The sequence below is a fragment of the Alexandromys fortis genome, unplaced genomic scaffold (assembly GCF_014885135.2).
Source record: "Alexandromys fortis isolate MF-2015 unplaced genomic scaffold, M_Fortis_MF-2015_v1.1 scaffold_23, whole genome shotgun sequence".
NCBI lineage: Eukaryota > Metazoa > Chordata > Mammalia > Rodentia > Cricetidae > Alexandromys > Alexandromys fortis.
The window spans coordinates 5,344,084-5,365,073 of record NW_026067907.1 but is presented as its reverse complement, the minus strand read 5'-3'; the positions used below and the strand labels follow the sequence as shown (position 1 = coordinate 5,365,073).

The following is a 20,990-nucleotide window of genomic DNA, read 5'->3' as shown; positions in this document are numbered from 1 at the left end:
AGACAGACAAACAGGCCGGCAAGCTTGGAAAGAAGGCAGTCTTGGGATTCTATTAAGATGAAGAGTGGACTGTAAAAAGTTGACTAATTATCTAACAAATATTCTAAAGGAGAAATGAGGTCACAGAAAAATGTATCATCTATCTCATTGTGTGCAAACAGCATTAAGAAGTAACTACCACTGGGTGTGGTGCAAATCTTTAATCCCAGCACTTGGGAGGCAAAAGCAAGTAGACTGGATCTCTGAGTTCACGGTCAGCCTGGTCTACAGAGTGAGTTTCAGGGCAGCCAGGGCTACACAGAGAAATCTTGTCTCAAAAAAGCGAAACAAATAAAAATAAAAAAAAAAAAAAAAACTACCTCGGCTAAGTGTGGTGGTCCACACATTAATCACAGTGTGCTAGAGACAGAGGAAGAGGCAGGCAGGCAGGTCTCTGTGAGTTCAAGGCTTGCCTGGTCTGCATAGTGAGTTCCTGGCTGGTAAGCCTTAAATAGTGAGACCCAGGCTGTTGGTTAATGTGGGCTCTCAATCTGACTGTATTTGTAATTAACTAAAACCAAAGCATCTGGGCACACTTGAGGGCTTTTTCTTGATTGGATTATTAGAGCTAGGAAGACCCAACTAAATCTGGGTCATTTGAGATCTGGGCCACTCCTTCTGGTGGCAGCCAACATAAAAGACCATGGAAGAAGGAAGCTTTTGCTTTTTCCCTGCTTGTCCTCATTCTCACTAGCAAGCTTATCCATCCTGTTCCTGAGCCATTCCTTCTCTAGTGTTAGAACATAATTCTTTGGGATTTCAATGTAGACTGAAAACTGGTAGGTATCTAGGACTTCCCTAGGACTCCAGCACCAAATTGGGATAAGAAAGACTCAAAAAGTACTATCTGCTTCATATGTGTGTGTGTATTTATGTATGTATGTATGTATGTATGTATCAGACAGACTTAAAAATCATACATTAGAATCATCATGTTACACTTTTAAAGCTCAATTAAGACTTATAAAGTCCCCAAACCAGGGATTACAGTGTCTCTTAAAGGAGAAAGAAAATTGACAACATTAAGGCAGGAAGGCATAGCCTGAGTGATAACCCCCAAGGGGCCTGATAACAAACTCAGGCATAACTAATGCAGCTTCACAATCCTACAATACCAGCCTCGCCAGGCCAGCGGCTACAGTATTTAAGTCACACTGCACAAATGCATGCATCAAGACTGTAACAGAATACCAAGTGTTCCCTGAAGCCATAATTACCTTAATTATGTACAACTTACAAAGCAGCAATATAAACAAAAACATATTTGTAAACTCCATATAGAGATTGTTTATGCATGTGGAGCCCTGCAGAAGAAAAATAGTGCACTACAGTTCACTTAAATAAAGCCAGTTTCTACCCCAACAGATTGGATGGCTTAGGCATAGCAGCCTTGTGCAATCCATATGCATACAGACTTGCTATAAAACCTGGAAGTTCTGTTCTCTTAAAAACAAGCAAAAAGGAAAAAAAAAAACCACAGAGAAATGTGATTTAAGTACGAGTCTATCAGCCTCTGAATTTCAAAACAAAACAGCAACAAAAACAGAAAGAAAATGCCAGTGTAGATATTTCTTTTTTTAACAGCCCCATAAAAAGAACTGGATGGGGTGAAATGCTCTCTGAAATACTGAAATTGCCTGAAATACTCTTTGGAAGTAGGCAAGGTAATCATAAGTGGGTAATAAGTCATATATTATATGCCTCCTTTATATCTACATAAATAAAGACATATAGATATAAATATAAGGATTTTGAAAAAAAAAACCCACTTGTGCCATAGGATTAACTGAGCATTAGATACCCATCTGAATACCTATGAGAAGTGTACATCAGTGATGGTCAAGCTTGTAAACAACCATGAAGAAAGCAATGCACATGGCACGTGACTCCTATGGCCATGCAGAAAGCTGCTATGTGTTTATGAGACATTCTCCAACCTGCTTCACAGCAGCCATGGCAGAACTACAAAATCCGCCTAAAACCAAGAGTGTGGGATCCACTGGACCCTGCCTTCCTTGACTGAACTTTAATTCCATGGCCAATGCTGTGTCTGTCACAGGCGCATGTCATCCCCGTTCCACACACTCACTTTAATTGCTTTTAAAAGCCTCTAACACAAACACAAAACCCTTTCTAGTTCCTGCAAAACAACATGAACTAACCAATACATAGTCCAAGGCAGCTTAACAACAAGAGACTTTTCTCTAAGACTCATCCTCCCCTCACAGAAACAAAACCTATACAAGCCGTGTCTCATAGCCATTCCCAGCAGACTCAAAGGCAGTGTGTGTTCTCTAGCCATTATATACCTTCTTTTCCAAGGGTACAGAGCCAACTGTAGTGGGCATGGCATGTATACAGCCTGCCATGTTCTACATCCATTACCAAAGCTTCTTCTCCAATATTTAAAAAGAACATACTGAATTTTACTCAGTGCAAAGTTACAGTTCAAGTTAAAATCATGGTTCTCCCAAACTTCGGTTTTAAACAAACTGTAACAGAAAATTAACAGCAACAATAATGCTTGAGATCAAAATATGTTAACAGGAAAATAATGTAAAGACTGTTTTATAGGTTTATTCGCGTACTTAATACAGAAACCTTCATTCAAATGGGTTCTCTATCCCAGAGTAAATTGAGTCCAGATGAGCTGTCCATGGACATCATCCTGACACACGCCACACTGCAGCCACTGCTGGCAGCGCATACAGCCCCCTCACCACACGAGCTGCTGGTGCAGGCACTACACAAGCTGCTTTGCCAAATTTCAACTAAATTACTTTCTTTGGGGGAAACTTCTCTATTTAAAGTCCCAGGAAAAATTCAAATTACTAACATCACTGTACCTTCTGGAAAGCAGGAATTTCTTTATGTTTCAATTCTGGCACTGACACTTTCGTTCTGTGTCACTACCACAATTCAGCAAGCTAAAAGAAGCTCAGTAATGCAACAGAAATTCCTTTGTGCACACAAAGCGAGCCAGTCAGGTGAGACCTTCCAACAGTGGTGTCTGACCTGCCAAAAACGCTACAAACAAAACAGACAGCCAAAACTCTCAAGAAAGGAGCCTAAAAGTTAATAATTCTCAAATAACCCTAAAACCTATACACCTCTCCCTGTAATGTAAAAGAGAACAGACAAAACAATCCTTGTCTTCAAACTCATTGCGTTTTCCAATCAGCACAGTAATGTCTTACTGGTAAACTCGATGGTCTTTCCTGTTGGATTAAATTCAAGTCTTCATGGTTGGATTTTCCGGGGGCCAGAGGAGGCTGAGATCTACTTCCATAGCCTTCCTGAGACATGTCCTAAACAAATATAAACACAGTCAATCATCAGTATTTCTGAGTGTGAAGCTTCATATAGGAAACAAAAAGACACAAAAACTGATCATGATTAAACATCAAGTAATGCTACATTTTGGGCAACATTTAAACATGTGACAGCAATCATTTGATACTTTATCAAAAGTAAAAATAGTAGTTAATCAATGACATAAGTAAATATAAATAACAGGCTCCCTCAATAGGCGACGGCACAGACGGAGCTGAGCTTTGTGGAACAGAGGTGAGCTGAGCCAGAGAGCAAACCACAGCCATGAGCTCATTGCTTCCTTAGTCCGACAGTGGGCTATACTGCTTGACTGTTCCTAGAGGAGGAGGGTGGGGGGACCTCACTCCTAGCCCAGGCTGGCCTTGGGTCTGTGATGATATTCCCACCTCAGCCTCCCAAGAGCTGGAATTACAGGGGTGAGCTGCCACACTTGTATACTGAACTATGATTTCGGTCAAATACTATTTCAACTAAAAAAAAATCATTAATTAAAATATTATTAACAACTGGATGTTAAAATGCCCTCCTAAACACAGAACGGTATGAGTTCCCAGAAAACCAATAATACCCAGCTATGAAAGCCCACGAGCCCATGTGGCACAGCTTTTAGAAAACCACATTAAAGAACAAGAAAAGAAAAAAGAAAAAAAAAAGTGGGGAACAAAACACCTGTCAAGAGCTAAGAAACTCAGGATGCAGGCTAGGCGTTCTGCTAAAATAACCCACAATCCAGGTACTCCCCCACCGCACAGACCCTGCAGAGCAGATGGTGGCCACTGAATACACTGCTCAGCTTTTCAGCACGGCTACTACACGGACACTTGATCCACAGCAAGGCCAGAGGCTAAGGGCCTACCCCACAGCTAGCTGCTCCCTTGGCTCTGGAAGCTGAAGAACCAGTTTCTGATGGGAGAGGGAAAATAAGAAGGGAAACTACTATCACCAAATAAAACTCCCTCCCCTTCTCTGTCAGTTCAAATAGGCATTAAAGAACCACATACAAATTCTATTTTATTAAATATTACATGGAAAATGTTCATTAGTAAAACTCTCTGAAACTCGCCCACTGCCCCACCCCATGCTCACACAGAATACACTGCAAATTCCTTGGCTTCTTAAGCCAAGAAAGAGCTGGGTACTGGAAAGTCCATGAGCCACACAAACTGGATTTCACCAGCCAGCACCAGCCAAGGGTCAGTGTAAACTGCCTTTAAACTGGCTCTAAAATAAAGGCTCATGCCTGAAAACAGCATTCCACAGACTCTCACAGAGATCTCCAACACAAATAATAAGCCGCACCAGACCAAGGCCTTAGTCTCTTCAGGACAGATTCCGCTGCAGCTGCCTGGGTTGACTGGGGACCACACCATGACGGTGGTCTGACACCTGCAACCCTATCGCCATGCAACCCTGGAAGCCACAGTTCTACAATCTAGTGGCCTTCAGAGGGCGACATTTTGGCTTTGGGGGGCTGATCAAGAGTTGGAGGATTACTACCACCTACCTTCCACCCCCAAAACCAAGCTTCCCGCAGATGGAGGTCTCCACTTGTCACAGAGCTGCCCTGCTAGGCACCCCACAGGTCTCTGAGATTAACAAGCAGGATTTCAAATCAAGGCCTCATTTCAGGGGCCTTCACTCTGCTCCAAAGACGATGCAGGGGTGCAGGACGGCCTCACAATGGCCAAGGACATGAGCAGGCCTGCTTCTCCACAGCACACCAGCAGGCCTGTCTGGGAACCCACCCTTCTTCAACCAGCTTTGATGCTGCTAGCCTCTCTCTATAGCTAACAAACTGCTTCTTAAAGGGCTTGAAAAAGACAGCCACAGTGTTCGCACAGTGCAGCTCCGACAGTACCCCTAAACAAGACAGCCACAGTGCTGGCCCAGTGCAGCTCAGACAGTACCCCTAAACAAGACAGCGGCAGTGCTCACACAGTGCAGCTCAGACAGTACCCCTAAACAAGACAGCCGCAGTGCTTGCACAGTGCAGCTCAGACAGTACCCCTAAAACAAGCAGCAAGAAGGCCACAGCTGAACACAATCAGAAAATGCTATGGCCTTGCAATTTACTCTTGAGGCTGCAAATGTTCAAAATCATTAGATTCTACCAAAATTTTATGTACTATTCCCAACCACAGAAACCGTCAATTATTAAATACAGTTGTAAATAAAGCCAAAATCCAATTTTTTAAGAATGGCTGGCGAGAGTTTGTTCTGCGTTAGGTGGGATTTGAGTGTAAGGACTGAACTGCAGGAGCACAGAGGGTGGGCAGGAGTTCTAGTCTGGACCAGCCAACTCCTAAGGGTCATGTGCAGAGGAATCACACGGTCTATAATAGAGAAGCTGGGTGTGAAATCCCAGCATTCTGGAAGCTGAGGCAGGGGAATGAGAGTTCAAACCCAACCAGGGCTACACAGGAAGGCTCCAAAGATCCCATAACTCACTTGAGCTTCAAAACTGCTAGTCTTTAACACGCACTTGCTTTCACCTCAAGTAACTAAACATACTTTAATAAGCAATAAAAAGATAATGTCAGGGGGCTGGAGAGATGGCTCAGAGGTTAAGAGCCTTGCCTGCTTTTCCAGAGGTCCTGAGTTCAATACCCAGCAACCACATGGTGGCTCACAACCATCTGTAATGGGGTCTGGTGCCCTCTTCTGGCCTGCAGGCATACACACAGACAGAATATTGTATACATAATAAAGAAATAAATATTAAAAAAATGATGTCAATATCAGAAAAATACATTTAGCATTATATTTTATATTTTTAAAGCACAGATTCATATTTGAAAACAACCTTGCCATCTTTGGTTATTTATAAGTTTCAGCCAGCATACACATGAACACTCATTAAATTTATCTGTCAATCATATAAAAAGTCAGCTCTTCAAAACAACACCATATCGTGACAGTTCCCTGGTGCACAGGAACCAAGCACTGGAGAGTGGTTCACCATCTGTGAATGCACCCACATCTCACCCACGGACTTAATGACAGGCTCTGGTCTGAGCCACCTTCATATTATGAATCAAAAGTAATTGGAAAAACTGAAACACTGAAAAGAGCATGGCAGGGCCATGTGCACAGGCTCAGAGACTTCCTCTGAGGTGTCAGGTAGTCACAGCCTGAGAGGGGCCACTCCCTTTGTTGGATGTGCTGCCATACCACAGCATGAGGCAAGGTCAGCTGGACTGCAGCAGGATCCCACTTACCTTGGTGTACATGAGAAGCTGCACTAAGGACCTAGTGCCAAGGCCAAGTACACAAGCCACTCGTCAATTAGCACTGGGAAAGGGAGGGGAGAGCAAGGGCAGAGAGCAGAAGTGACCTCCGTGGTATGACTTCAAAAGACACAGAGATGAATAGGAAAGAGGAAGGAGCATCCTTCCTAGGCTCCCCTTCCTCCACAGGGGGTACTGTGCTATTTTTAAGAAATAATCCATCCATCTTTCCTCAGTTTCCCACTGAGTCCAAATCACGAATGAGCATTTCCATCAGTTTTCCTTTAGACACAGGGGAAACCCTTTCTGTGCTGAGCTGGTTTTCCGCTTTTTCACAGTGGCTCATGTCTCATTATGCAAGTGTGACTACAGCATAGCATTCCCTGCAGCCATCCCCACTGATGTGCATTCATGCTGCTTTCATTCCTCCATTCCTCCACACAGCATTACAGTACGCAACTTCAAGCATATAGATCTCCCAATATCACTACTCTCGACCTGTCTCATTCCATCACAAGGCTGATAGGATAAACACCGCAGACACTGGTAAAGTGCTCTAAACAAAGGAAGAGCCAATTTACACCCCAGTGCATCACTATGGAACAATCCAAACAAGATGCTTATGCTACCATCACAATATCTAACTCAATATAAAAAGTATCCAAGTTAGAGTAAAAGAGGGGAGGGTACACCCCACTGCCCCACACCACCAAAAGAATTAGAACACAGACCAAAGGGGATGAGATGAGTGGGTGCAGAGACAGCCCTGGCAAACCGATGTCAGTGGAACTCAACTGGAAATGGATGGGGATGCGCTCAAAGGGCAGCCAGCCTGCAGGGTCCACAGTCCAGCAGAGAGCCAGGTATACAAACAAAGCAACCAAGGCAGTGGGGATGTAGCACAGTGTACAATGCTTGCCTAGAATGCACAGGTATGTGGGTTCTATTCCTAGTGAGCACATGTGCATGTGTACACACACACACACACACACACACACACACACACACTGAACAAAGAGGTACCCCTGCTTCTTTAACATTCTTGGCAGGGGAAGAATGTCTGAAGGCTTCAGAAAGCCCAGCGTCACCCTAGTCAGAATCTGCCTGTCTCCCCACTTTGGAAACACCTACCTTCAGGTAAACCAATCTCCTTGCCGCGAGGCATTTCGGGGGGGGGGGGGGACTCCACAGACCACTACAGACTGCAGGTCCTGGGAGCTGATCCCTATACAGAAGAAACAATGTGTCCCTAGACAAAGACATTGAAGGTAGCTTTTCCCAGAGGGCACACAAGCTAGCATGGTCACCCCTGGCCACCTCAGGGAAAGCCTACAGGAAATACCAGAAACAGAAGCTGAAAATCCTAGGCTGTGGCCCTGCAACAGCCTCCATCTACAGGGCAGCTCCTCTGGAGCTTGCGGTGTGCTTGTTCATGTGCAGTCATGGCAGCAGTCTCGAGTGATGGACACCTAGTTTGTACAGTTTGCAGACACCAGGAAGCTCCAAGAACTGCTGCATAGTGGAAGATTTAATATCATTTTCACTTTTTAAGTTATAGTCTAAATTTGTTTCTTGAGAAGCTTCAAGACTATCTATTGACCACTTCCAAAATACTTATTTCAGTATCAAGAATAAACAATTCAAATCCAAATTCCTCTTCACAGATTTCAATGCAAGACCACTCTCTCTGCCTTCTGTTGTCTACATAGTAAAGGGCTGAGAGAAGCCAGACACAGAGGTCCATCACTTCAAGTTGTTCCCCTACATCTTCTGTCCAAAATCACCACACTTTGGACATTCTCGTTTCTCCATTAACATGCAAACATGGAAGGAAAGTTCACCCGTCTTGTCCATGTATGTCCTAACCCTTCCTTCTACTCGGATCTCACACACCTGTTACTCCCTCTGTGCCCATGAACATCTGACGCATCCCCAACCCCAACACAAATCTCCCTCTGCACTACAGCCTCTTACCCACTGCGAGGCCTATAGACTCGCTTCCTCCTGCCTACGGAACCAGCATCCGTGTGTGTGTACAACAGCTCTTCATGTCCTCCAGGAAACTAACCCTCAATGGTTGTGCTCACTGTCACCCTCACAAGGCCAGTTCTCCTCACATCCTCCAAGGAGATGTCTGGGCCATCCACAGAACCCTGGTAGAAGGATCTCCAGGACCCTGAAGCCATACCCTGGGCCAGTTTAGATGGGTCATCAGCAGAGCTGGATCTCCCATATTAACGAGTTCTTCAGGAGAAGGCCACTGTCCTCTTGGATTTCCAGAGCCAACCACTGATAAGCTCGGCAGCAGCCAGGTAAAGGGCAGGCATGAGTTCTCAAAGCTCACACCCCAACACCAAAATAAACTCATGAGGACGACGAACACACAGAGCTGAGCCCTGGCTTGCATCCAGAAATACGCATCGTGTTCGCAGCTACACTGTCTGGGAGCAACGTGCTACTAGACACAGTTTGCTGTCTGCTACTGGCAGAATTAAAGCAAAACGATGACTGCGAAAGACGGCGCTAAAAATAAACTGAGATCAGGAAGAAAAGACTGTGGAGAGCAGCAACGGTGCCAGTGCAGGTGAGGGTCAGGACGCTACGCGCCTCCTAGAAAGCAGGCTGGCGATCCAACAGTCCAACACCTAGATCTAACTACCCGTTTTTAAGTTTTAATCATTTTTTAAAATGAGCCACGGAGATGGCTTGGCGGGTTAGAGGAGCTTGCTGCTCAAGCGTGATGACTTGAGCAGTCCCTGAAACCCACGGTGAAAGGAGAGAAGTGAGTCCACAAAGTTGTCCCCCGTCTCCACTTGTGCCCTATGCCACACTTAAGGCCACATTCACGCTCACCGATCATAAATACATTACAGATACACAATACTAAACTTAAATAACAAATTAAAAGGGTCAAGGAAGAGACTGAATGAATCAATCAGAACATTTCACACTGTGGGTCTCAGCTTCCTGCATAAGAATAACAGACTAAGAGAGAGAGAAGGAAGAAAGGGACAGAAAATGCTAGAACTGAGTAAGATGAATGATATGAACACGGACCGCAGGGTTGGTCCAGCCACGGAAAGCACAGGCTGCTTCTGCAGATGAACTGGGTTCAGTTCCCAGCACCCACATGGCAGCTCATACCACCTCTAAATTCAGAACTCCATGAGCATCAGGCTTGCTCGTGGTGGACATACAGACATGAAGGCAAAACACTCAATGATATAAATAAAAATAAAAGAATCTTGTTGAAACGGTATTAAAGGTTGGGCTTAAAGCGCACAATGTCTGGATTTTATTTCACAGTAAGGTAGGGCTGGGGTAACAGGGTTAGAAACGCCTGAACCCTGGGTTCAGTTCCGGGGAGGGAAGGTGGGGAGGAGGAAGGCTCCAGGGAAGCACAGATTAAGAAGATACAAGATGGGGGACATAGAGGAAACAAATCTACCTACCTGGACAAAACTGAGTGACTCGATCGTGTCTCCATTTGTCACTAAAATCACCCACGCATGCTCCTTACTCCTGTTCCAAAATTCCTCTAGCTCATGGAACAATTACATTACCAAAGCCCAAATGGTTTTCTACTGCTACTGACACCATAGTCCAATTTCTTTAGCTTTAACTAAAACCTTGCTCTCCACAGTATGTGATACACAAATGTACTGAGGCGTTTGCACATTCACACATGGACACAGGTGAACGTGTACACACACAAAGGCTGGATACGTGCTTCAGATACTATTTAGCTTCTCTTACTTCAAAGGACATTATCTTGCAGATTTGAAGAAACTCAAGAGAAAAGTAGGGTCTGCACAGCTTCAGCGCCTCTTCCTGACAAGGCTCACTAACATTCACAGAGGCTTGTCACCGCAAACCCGTCACCAGCGAGTGGCAGCCGACCACTGCCCAGACTGAGGAGGTGGCAGCTCTTCCCTGGGCCTGCAGCGGGGTGAAGCCTGTGGAAGCCTGTGAATGGCAGAGTAGAGCTGTGCCTGCTACGGCACCAAGGAGTCCTGGAGGCGGCAGCACCAAGCCTTTGCTTCCCCTCCATGTTTTCCTGAACTGTAGTGTGTGAGGAGGAAAAGCATATGGATAATTAAAATCGCATTTCCTCACAGACAGTTCAAGAACTAAGGACTAAAGTCATCCAGACTTTTAATAATCAACTCATTATTTCTAAACTCTCAAAGACCAGTCAATCAGCTGCAGTCAGCCCTGCTCTGTGTCCACCCAAGAGTCTCCGCTCCACAGCTCCCTACCAAAGGAGTCCTTTCTCCATCCATACAGCCTAGCGCCACGCCTGGCAAAAGTGGACTAGCCAGTCGACGGCAATTATTCTATTTAACTTAATTAGAATCAAAATGTTAATTCATCTACTAGGACCTTATCTCATGGCTTTAACGTTGGCAGTGGCAAACATCTTAGCAGCTAATATGCAGTCACCGCTCCTCGTGTGCCAGGCTTCTTTAGAGTGTTTATTCATTCAATAAATCCTGGGCCTTCATCCTGAACCCATAAGACAGGTGCAGCTATTTCTCAGGATCTGTGGAGCACCGGTCCTAGCACCAATGGTGCACGGGCACTTGGATCTCTTACGTGAATGGCCGAACGTTTGCCTAGAACCTAAGTACCTTTTCCCGTACGTAAATCATGACAGTCACTCATAATACTTAATGCAATATCGATGCGATGTCAATAGTCAGACCACACAGCTTAAGGAGCGGTGGCAGGGGAAACGTCTGTGTGTGTCCAGTGGAGATGCAATTTAATGTTCTGAATATTTTTATCTGGTGGTTGAATTACTGATACAAAGAGCCAAATGTCCTGCTTCACTGATGAGAAAGTCAAAGCACGGAAGTTGAATGATTCGCCCACGGTCAGTGAGTCATCAGGTAGGAGAGGGAACTGGGGACCAATGCATTCTTTCTACAGTGCCCACCCAGTATCTGACCAGCTCTAGCCCTAGATCACAGTATAACCAACTCTCCAAGTTTCCTTACAGTTTGTGAGGCCAGCTGATTAAATGTAACATTTTCATTAAATTATCAAAATCAAGAGGTTCAGAGTATCAAGGTGCCTAGTATCGAGTGCTGTGTCATGACCAGGCCGAGGTCAAGGGCTCTGCGGCTGTGAAACAGCCTGGATCTTCCCTGTTCCACAGAGGTCACAGTCGCCACTTAGGTGGTGTTTTCATTGGCTCTGAAATGAGGTGAGCCTGGCACTGGCTTTGAATACCCTGGGGAGCTGATACCCACTGCAACAACGTGCGTCCATTCCTCCCAGACCAAGAAGCACATCACCTAAGAGTACAGTCCAGCAGGGCTCCACCAAGTTTAGTGAGCAAAGCTACACAGTATCAAAAGTGGCATTCACCAGAAGTGGGGCATAACTTCACCGAGATTTATAGAGCAGGTTAAGTACAAATTAACAAGTTTAACATTATAATCCTTTATAAAATAACTGAAATAAAAATAAAAGTAGTAGAAACTGCTCAAACACAGTTGGCGCCTGATTTAAAATGCACAATAATAGCTCTGGGAGCCTGGTAAGGCTGGTCTGGACAGTTCTCTATACTAGCCACCTTGTTATTGTGCGTGTGCTTTAATTAGAGGAACAATAGGAGGGGGCACAAACAGCCTGAAAGCAACCTATGCAAACAAAATGTATAAAACCCATAGCCTATATAAACAGAATCTGTGTTTGCTGAGGAGAGAGACTTGCAGGCTTGCCAACTCACCTCTAAGACTGGACGGTGCCACCTTTAAAAGCTGATTTCTCAGATATGCTCATGGAGTAAAGGTCTCTGGCTGAAAAGGGATATGGGACAGCTCACCGGGTAAAGCGCTTGCCTTGAGAACATGAGCACCGATCAGACCTTAGCACCCACTATGCGGGTGTGGTGAAGTGTACTGCAATCCCGGGGAGGGAGCTCCTGGAGTGTCCCTGGCAGCCCATCACAGCCTAATCTTTGAGCCCCTGTGACAGAGACTGAGGAACACAGCTCCTGAGAAAGGAGGCTGGAGCTTACCTCTGACCAAGCCCAGCCTACCCAGCAAGTTCAAGAAACTCCCACATCAAGTGAGATTGTGTTCCTGCAGAAGGACTCCAGGAACTGAGTTAACTGAGACAGAGGATCAAGGACAAGGAGCAACAGACAAAGTCAACAGGAGACAATGAGGAACAGCTAGAGGCCGCTGTTTCCTTCACATCACACCCAAACATTTCCAAGTTAAGACAAAACAGACCCTGTTGTGTGTTTTTATCAGGACTGTGATGATAATAATTGGCCACTTTACTTCATTTATTTGTTTATAATTTGGGGTTTTTGAGACAGGGTTTCTCTGGCTGTCCTGGAACTCTGTAAACCAGGCTGGCCTCAAAATCACAGCTATCCTCCTGCCTCCGCCTCCCAAGTGCTGGGATTAAAGGTGTGCACCACCACTGACCACTTTAAGCAATGTTAAAATGAAGTATTTGAAGGCAGGCTTGGAGGTTCTTTCTACTGCAGTTTGTGCTTTAAGAATATATGAGATGCATGGCATGGGGCCACGTTCCTTTAATCCAAGCATCCAAGAGGCAGAAGCAGGCAAATCTTTGTTGTGTTTGAGGTCACTCGACTATACAGTGAGTTCCAAAGCCAAGACTGTACAGTGAGACCTTGTCTCAAACAAAGGATGGGAGGGGGGAAATTACATTGAAGACACCTTGGATCCAGGTACACTCATCTTTACTAATCTGTAGAAACTAGGCCATGTACATCACTTCTAAACAACAACAACAAAAAAACTAGCTTGCTTAAAGATTCTTCTATGGTATTTAAAAAAATATATAGTCTGCTTAAGGGTTCCTATGATTATAGGAAAACTCTTACCTTTAAAAAGAAAACTAAATTTCTACATGGGGAAAAGAAAAAATGTCCAGAAATGTGGGTTTCACCATGAATTACATCATAATTAAGCATGTTTGATATCCAACGTATTTGGCAACTAGTAAAATGGTAGAGTCCAGACCCAGCTACATTAGACATTGTCTAGGTTCTGGTACTGTGACAAGGGATTTTTTTGACAAGCTACTTCAAATCTAGGGTAGTTTACAGTGATTTCCAAGGAGGGTCCCCACTTGCAGCCGGCAATACTGGGGAGTTTTACAGATAGGAAAATTACTAGGCTGTGCCCTAAAGTACTAAGTCAAAACCTCTAGGAGTGGGGCCCACCACTTTGTGCTGCAGACACGAGGTCTGAAAGCAAATGTAAGAGCCGTCACTGATGGCCTTCGGGCTTGACCATCTGCCCATCTCTGGAGCCAAATGTGTCTCTACTGTATAAATAGAATGAAAGAGACGGGGAACCCATTAGATTAAAAGACAGCTGCAATCAAACCCAACTCCAGGCACTGCTTCTGTGACGCTCTGGTGTTAGAGTAGTGAGTTAGTGCGCAGGAACAAGGCCAGGCACAAGACCGGAAAGCACTGGTTAGCTGTGAGCACATCAGTGGCTCTCAAACTTTGATGTACATCCAGGTTTCTGGAAGAGTTAAATACAGACGCCAAAGTCCTCCACAAACAGCAGCTGGGGTAAGAGTGCTCGCTAAGTAAATACCCTGCAAGCTTCTGAAGGAGACAGTCCCTCCCTCCCCTTCCATAAATCCTAACTGCCACCTGGCAAACGGCCTCTCCCCACTTCTGTGCTCAGAAAAGTGAACCCGAGACATGAACACACTCCACCCCCATATGCCGAACTTTGCAGAAAATCAGTCAGCAAATGAGCTATTTCTGTCCTCTCCTTTAATGGGGAGTGGGGTGTGTAACCATAGCCTAAACTAGGAAACCCCAAAGACAGCACAGTTTTAAACATTAATGAATTCTCTTCCACTATAACACAATATACACACAGTTTGTTATTCTACTTAGGAAATGTCTTTAATCAAAATGACTGATAAGGACAAACATTTATTTACTCGTTCATTTATTTATTTTTATGTGTATGGTGTTTTTGCTTGAATGTGTGCCTGTTTAGCCTGGTACCCATCAAGGCCAGAAGAGGGCAATGGAGCCCCTGGGACTGGAATTAAAGACAACCATGAACTGACATGAGGGTGCTGGGACCAGAACCTGGGTCCTCTAAAGCAGCCGCCGATTTATCTCTAAACTGAGTTTTCTTTTCATACTTTGACATACTGAAGTGAGCATTTTAAAGTCAGATGAAAACTGCTAAGAGTAGCAAATATAAACATGGGGGATCCCCAATTTTCTTGCATTAGAGTATAAATAAAAAGGGAAGAGAAGACCGTAAAGATACAATGAGTCTCGATGACTGACACCCCTTACCCCAGCGCTCAGTGGCAGCCATGACCTGGTGATGTACCTGCCCCGTCTTTCTGAACAGATCCAACCCTGCATGTGCTCACAGAGGCCTGGGAGACTCTAACCTAGAACCAGGTTCAAATGCTTAGGCCGAGCTAAACACTCAGGCAGCTCTGCCGGGGAACCCTCTCCACCACCTTTCTGAAGGAAATGAAGGTTCAGACAGGCGTTACCATCTTATTTCTCAACTTCTGGTTGGGTTTCCCTTTTTGATTCTCATTCTAAAAAGAAATAAAATAGCTTGAAAATATTAAACATGGAAATGCAGTACTATCAAATTATAGCCCAATGCAGTTAGATTTCCAGTTACACTCCAGAATATAAAGGTAATACCTGCTAAGTTTCCATTACAGGCCACAATGGCTGATGTGATTATGTCTACACCCATGGACTGGAACTCCCTTCAGCCTAGTCGGAGAAGCTGCTTTCTGCCGTGGGTGGCGGTAACCGCAGAGACTCAGAACTAGCCAAAGTGATGAAGGTGAGTGGCAGGGGAATGCTCAGCCATAAATGGGACATCTGTGTCACCCCCGCAAAGCTCAGGGAACAGATAAGTACAAGAGGTAAAAAGAACAAAAAGGCCAGCGGAAGAGACAGTGGTGTCATACCCTGTCTTCTGGGCATGACCCGTCACACCACTAAGTCACGGAAACTGGAACTACCTGCACACGATCTGTCCGCTAGGATGCTTAGACCTGCCCTCTCCAGGGCTTGCTAGGAAGGGAGAAGACATTTTCCTGAGTGGTCTAGTTACTGTAAAAAGCCCTCACACATGCTCCTGTTAGCAAACTTGAAGAAACTAACTGGGTCAAGTTTAAGACACATGCACATGTGCACACATGCATGTATATATGTGTGTGCCTGTGCAGAGACCAGCAAGGGGATCAAGCAGGAGGTAGACAAGAGAGAGTAATGGATAGGGGTGTGTGTGTGTGTGTGTGTGTGTGTGTGTGTATGTATGTATGTATGTATATATATATGGGTGTGTGTGGACATATGACCAATATACATGTACAAAAATGTCATAAGACCAATTATGTATAATTAAGATATATTAATAAAAATAGAGGCTGGAGAGATGGCTCAGAGGTTAAGAGCACTGGCCACTCTTCCAGAGGTCCTGAGTTCAATTCCCAGCAACTACATGGTGGCTCACAACCATCTATAATGAGATCTGGTGCCCTCTTCTGGTGTGCAGGCAGAACACTGTATACATAAAAAAATAAATCTTTAAAAAAAAAATAGAAAAGTGAGAACCAGGTGTGGTTACTGATGCTTCCTAATCTCAGAACTAGGGTACTTCGGGTAGGAAGACTGCCCTGAATGACTATTTAGTAAGCTCCAGACCAGCCTGAGCTACACTGAGACCCTGGAAGAGGCGTTCCCCGAGGCCGAGGGTTTCTTACTTTCCCAGGACTGAGAAGAAAGCATGGGCTCAGATCATTAAGGTCAGAGCCACCTGACTCCACACAATTAAGAAAAAGCATCCACGCCAAGTGGCTTTTTTACATATTCCAAACACTGTTTCTATATTCTCTGGGGTTTTCCCAAAGCTCTCAGGGAAAAAAACTCCTAAAATGCAGAATCAACTGGCGGCCCTCAAGGAACATGATCCTTACCAGTCTGCCGGGACAGTGGGTACACACCTGACCTCACAAGGAGCCGGACATGAGGACGGACTCTCCACACCTGCTTGCCACCTGCACATGTTCACCAACTGTGTCCTGCGCCAGCCTGGCTGCCCTAGTGCCAGGGACTTGCTCGCCCATAGTCTAGGGATGGCCCTCACTTCCCCTTAAAGTAACACCCAAGTTTTCTCCTCAGTCCCTCAAGCTCACTAAATTTCTCTAGCAAGTGTTCAAAGCTCAAGACCACTCTCCCTTAGAGCAAACAAGAAGAGTGGAAGAGATTCAAAATTCAATCATAACCCAGAGTTGACCAGTCCCTAGCATATCCCGACTCAGACTGCGACAGTTCAGTGTAGAGCTAACAGTCCCTTCTCTGACGACACAACGCTAAGGGATGACAGGCACTGGACTCAAATGTCCAACACAAATGACAGGAGGAGGAGATGGAGGAGGCGTGGCTCCTACCGCCAGCCCAAGACAGACCAGAGTAAACAGTGAAACAGAGACACAGGGCTCACAGGATGCACGTGTCACAGGCACTGAACTGGCGGGCTAAGTTTGCTTCAGAAATATCTTTCACTGTATGCCTCAGGTAAGAGTCTATTCTTCTCAGAGCTGAACTCTGCTAACACTGACTGACAGCTCACGTGACACAGTTCCAAAGGCCCCCATCTATCTCAGCACTACTTCCTCCAGCAGTGAGCAGCCGCTCACCACACACTGGAGGTCCGGGCATAGCATCTGAAAACTGCTGACAATGAATGGCTATAAAGAACAAGATGGGATGATTGTTTTTTCTTTAAGAAAGGACAGTTAAAACATCTGCAACACCTCCAGTCTCACCCTCAACTTACTTCCATTTGGCTCAACTACCAAGTGACCCACCCCGTTAGAAGGAAACAGTTCATAATATTGCTTTGTTTCTTCTAAATAGAATGGTGGGAGTGGGGTGTGATGGTTCAGTGATTAAGAGTACTTGCTTTTTCTTTTGTTTGTTTTTTTTTTTTTCCCTGAAGACCCAAGTTTGGTCCCAAACACCCTTGTCAGGTAGTTCACAATAGCCTAAACTTTGACTCCAGGGGATTTGACCACCTTCTGCTGGCCTCCAAGGGTGTCATAAATAAAAAATAAAAGTATTTTTTAAAAGTTGATAGAAATGGAGAGATGCTCAATGGTTAAGAGCACTTCCTGCTCTTCCAAAGGACCCAGGTTCAATTCCCAGAAACCACATGGCAGCTCTCAACTGTCTGTAGTCTCAGTTCCAGGGGATCTGACACCCTCACACAGATACACATGCAGACCAAACACCAATGCACATAAAATAAAGATAAGTATTTTTAAAAAACTTGATAGTCTGTTAATTCTTCTTAATATTGAAGGAGAGGGACAAAAAGAGCCACATTTGCTAGTAAGACCCCAGACTGCTGAAGGACAGGGTCATTTAGAAAGTTCAGTGGCCTCTATATTCAGTAACACAGAACTGGTCCTTGCTAAGACCACACCTCCTCCCATCAACGAACAGGCTCATTGCTCAAGACACACCAATCACTGTGACACCTTGTGCCATCCCGAAGTGTGGCTGGATAGCATCTCTGCTGCCCTGCCGTCCCCCTCCCACTACGGAGCTGCTCAGCAACAGTCAGGGCTCCGCTACGCACTGATGAAGTCTGAGGCTCTCCGGTGAGTGAAAGCTTCCAGTGCTGTTTGCTCTTACCATGGATCACACCTGTGACCTGAAATCAACACACACAAAAAACAAACGACAAACTGCCATCTTAAGAAGACGTTCTCCTCACAAATCTGGAGCAGCACTGAAATCCATACACCACACCCACAGGAGCGAAGCCAGGGCACCCGCACTGCTGTATGCTGCAGACTTCTAAGGATGCATTGCACGGCATAGCCTCTAAGGCAGCTGCAATTTCCTGGGGCTACTGGTGCGACTCTTGTACAGACAGGAAGGCTTTCTCCAGCTATGAGAGCCAGCGGGCCATGTTATAAGCATGGGAGGAGGTGTGGTTCTATGCAAGGCTTCTGACTGGGTCTTAAAGGTGGCGCTGCATCAGAAGACCCTTGTCACAGCAAAGGGACAGACCAGACGGCCTGCCCCAGCCAACTCCACTCGACACTGCAGGACCGTGTTACCCAGTGTGAAACAGGAATCTGATGGATACAGAGAAACCTTCCCCTCACTGCACCTTGTTCTACAGTTCCGAGATAAAAGGAGTACGGAGCTTGCTGAGGAGCCTGGGAAACAGGGCACATCCCTCTTACACAGGCGACATCCAGACCCCCACAGCTGAAAGAAGGCCCGTGGATGCACAACGACAAAAGCTGCAACTCCACAGTGCTTGAAAGGTTTCCCTAATACACAAAGGGAAACTAGGACTCAGAGAGGAAGAACTTCAGGGTCTTTCTTTGGTAAGGCCTCGCAAATCAAGATTTTATTTTTTTCAAGACAGGGTTTCTCTGTAGCTTTGGAGCCTGTCCTGGAGCCTGTTTTTAGACCAGGCTGGTCTCGAACTCACAGAGATTTGTCTGCCTCTGCCTCCCAAGTGCTGGGATTAAAAGCATGTGCCACCACCACCCGGCTTTCTTTTTAACAAAGGAAACAGACTGTTGGGCAGATACTGGTGGGTAGACAGTTCCTGCTGTCTGCTAACTATCCACTCGGTCTACAGAAGAGGAGCGTACCTATCCCTCCCTTAGAGGAGCTGCAGAAGAAAAGGAGAGCAGTAAAAATGTGGAGTTAATGACTGACTCAAGGTCTCCCGTGCCTGAGAAACCCGGACATGTCCAAAAGTACTTGCTCTTAAATTTCCATGGCTCATTCACCCTGGAACACAACACAGCAGGTTTAGGAGCCTGTAGAGTCCTAGGCATTGCTGCGGCTCAAGATACAAGCGCCATTGGAAACTATGTGCTACACTATCCACACAGTTGAGCTAGGGGAGGGTCTAACTTCCTAAAACCTATGAAGAAGGAAGCTGGAAAAAACTAAGTCTCTGAAAGAGTGCTCTCTGTACCTGGCCGGCCCTTACATGTGCCTGTCTACTAGAGGACGAATTCTGTTGGCCAATAGGCAGGCTTGAAAGCACATGTGTGCAAGCCCACCCAACCTTCTGCCCCCTCCCTACCCCCAGAATGTGAAAAGGCCAACTAGCTGAACTGCCTCCAACTAGCTACTGTGGGCCACACCAAAATTCCTCACATATCCCAATGCCCAGCAACAAATGTTTTATTTCTTCAATGCTAAAACAATAAGTTTACCATGCACCAAAAAGTAAAAAGATACTTTTGATGATTAAACTAGCAACAATATTCAAAATGTTTACTGTGTGTCTGTTTTGTGCCAGGCACAAACCGGCAGAACCAGAGAAAACAAGCACAACACAGAGACCTTCCTCTCACAAAGCTTCTCTGCTAAGGGGTGAAGGCAAGGGCAATACCAAGCCCTGACAAACAAGTTTGTACAGGCCACACAGCAACAAGCTCAGGGAGAAAACCAAAGCGCAGCAAGTTATGTAGAAGATGGGCACTGGGGTGCTACAGCCCGGAAATGACCTCTGCCCTTCATACAACTGTCATAGCACACACAAGATAATAAATGTAGTATCTTTGCTGTTTACGCTTCTGGTCAAATTATCAGGAAGAAGATTATTTACTTGGGGCTGGGGGTCTGCAGAAGAAAGAACAGCAGCATGGCTCCATGGTGAGCTTTGGAAGCCCTGAGGGGCCGTCTCTGGAAGACAGAGCAGGAGCTGGACAGGCGGAAGGGGGAGTCCCAGTCACAGGGGTATCTCATGATCACCCCTCCAGATACTCAATGACACAGCACCAAGACACACAGAGAAGAACAGAGGGAAATGAAGGAAAACAGACTTGAAAGCGAACCAGACCACAGGCCAACACTCAGAGACAGGAAGATAAAGAAAAACCAGAGTGAAGAGTGAGTAGTGACCGGCAAGGTCCAGAGACAGCCGGTGATGAAAGCAAGAAGCTCTCTGGTGCCGACAGGAACAACAGAAGGAGAAAGCAATGGCTGAGGCAGAGACAAGGGGAGAGAGGCAGGGCCTCCTGTGAGAGACAGTGAAGGGCCAGAGCCTGTGAATCCCAGGGAAGGCTGAGGAGAGGTTGGGGAGGGCAGGGGAAGCATGAAGGACCACAGCCTGTGAAACCCAGGGAAGGCTGAGGGGAGGAGAGCGGGGTGGGGGGTGGCACAGAGGCAGTTGTCTCCTGCATCTCACTCCTCAGGGAACTAAGCAGGGGCAGGAGAGGGGTATAAGGGGAGCGAGGAGGTGTGAGCGGGAATGGGATGAGGGGGAGGAACACTGAAGAGGGATGGGATAGCCTGAGGGAATGTAGAGCCTAGGTCAAGGATCTTCTATAGTCAGTGAGAAG

General features: G+C 45.8%; 1 protein-coding gene across 4 annotated transcripts in view; it reads right to left on the bottom strand.

Moving 5' to 3' along the window:
- Window positions 1-20,990, bottom strand: part of Arid1b (AT-rich interaction domain 1B) — a 355,383-nt gene that overhangs the window by 216,904 nt on the left and 117,489 nt on the right. For all 4 annotated transcript variants that reach the window (XM_050135732.1, XM_050135733.1, XM_050135731.1 and 1 more), the window contains exon 4: window positions 3,237-3,347. In XM_050135732.1, coding sequence (XP_049991689.1) covers window positions 3,237-3,347 — 111 coding nt within the window. The remainder of the gene's footprint in view (window positions 1-3,236; window positions 3,348-20,990) is intronic.